The sequence below is a fragment of the Austrofundulus limnaeus genome, unplaced genomic scaffold (assembly GCF_001266775.1).
Source record: "Austrofundulus limnaeus strain Quisiro unplaced genomic scaffold, Austrofundulus_limnaeus-1.0 Scaffold208, whole genome shotgun sequence".
Classification (NCBI taxonomy): domain Eukaryota; kingdom Metazoa; phylum Chordata; class Actinopteri; order Cyprinodontiformes; family Rivulidae; genus Austrofundulus; species Austrofundulus limnaeus.
Window position 1 is genome coordinate 425,761 of NW_013952610.1, and position 1,192 is coordinate 426,952.

Here is a 1,192-nt window from a genome sequence, read left to right on the forward strand (position 1 = left end):
TTTATAAAAATAAATAAATAAATAAAAATTTGAAGATGGGTGCGACTATCTAGGGCAAATCAGCCAACCCTTTCAGAATAAAAGCATTTCATTGACTGAGTTTATTTTTTTTATAAGTACTGTTTGAAATTAGTCAAACCATATTTTATAGTTAGTCAACTTTTGTATTCATTAGTTAAATATTAAATGTTTTATTTCTTTTTGACGCTCTTAATTTGATATTTAGCTGCTAAAGATGCTATATGCTACACACTGACACATCCAGCACTGCTTGTAAGAGAGAATAGATTTTATTTAATTCAGAATAAATGGCATAAAAATAGACTTAAAATTAGCAGAACTTAATTTAGCGGGAGCTAATCGGTCTGCTAACGGTTTTCAAATTTAGCAAAAAAGCTAATCCACTAAAGGAGAAGCTTGTTCCACTGTTATCAGATTAGCAGAACTGTGCCCACCACTGGACTTGAGGAGGACTCTCAGCTGCTACCTCACTAAGTTTTAGCTTAATGTCTGTAAAACGGACCGAGCTGTAGCTACTTTTGTGTCTGAGAGTGTTGCTCAGCTGTGGCGGTCATCTTGTATTAGGTTGTTTACGTCTGGTACGTCCACTAAAGACCAGAGCTTCGTTAAAAACTGTTCATGAGATATTTTGCTAACACTACAAACATGAAGTTGGTTTAAAAAAATAGAAACAAGACGTACCGGTGTTTCCAGATCCCGGTGAGGAGTTGTTCTCGTCGTTGTTGGAAGAGGAGGAGAGAACACCGCCGGACGTCTTCTCCGACTTGTCGACGGCGCTGCTCAGAACGGACCTGCGGAGCGACGGGGGGGAGCGAGGGGTCGAACAGGAAGGAAGGAAAGAGAGGAGGAGAGGAGGTGAGCAAAGAGATGAAACCAAGGAGAGATAAAAAAAAACAGTCGGGACAAGAGGAGGGCGTGCAGAGGAGGAATCGAGAGGAAGAGCAAAAAAAATCATAATAATGAGGATGAATGAAGACGAGCTGAACTTTTAATCCTCCTGCTGCCCTCGGGTCAAAATGAGCAGCGAGGCCTCAGCAGGAGGGTTAAAGCACCTGTGTGTGTTTGTGTGTCTCAGATCAGGAGGAATCAGGTGAGGTTACACACAAGCACACAGTGCCTACATTCTGATTCTCTGCCCCTCACACACACACACACACACACACACACACAC

At 41.7% G+C, this 1,192-nt stretch overlaps 1 protein-coding gene across 6 annotated transcripts in view; it reads right to left on the reverse strand.

The window, feature by feature from the left end:
* Positions 1 to 1,192, reverse strand: part of mark2b (MAP/microtubule affinity-regulating kinase 2b) — a 62,505-nt gene that overhangs the window by 3,643 nt on the left and 57,670 nt on the right. For all 6 annotated transcript variants that reach the window (XM_014019047.1, XM_014019050.1, XM_014019048.1 and 3 more), the window contains one exon: positions 703 to 812. In XM_014019047.1, coding sequence (XP_013874501.1) covers positions 703 to 812 — 110 coding nt within the window. The remainder of the gene's footprint in view (positions 1 to 702; positions 813 to 1,192) is intronic.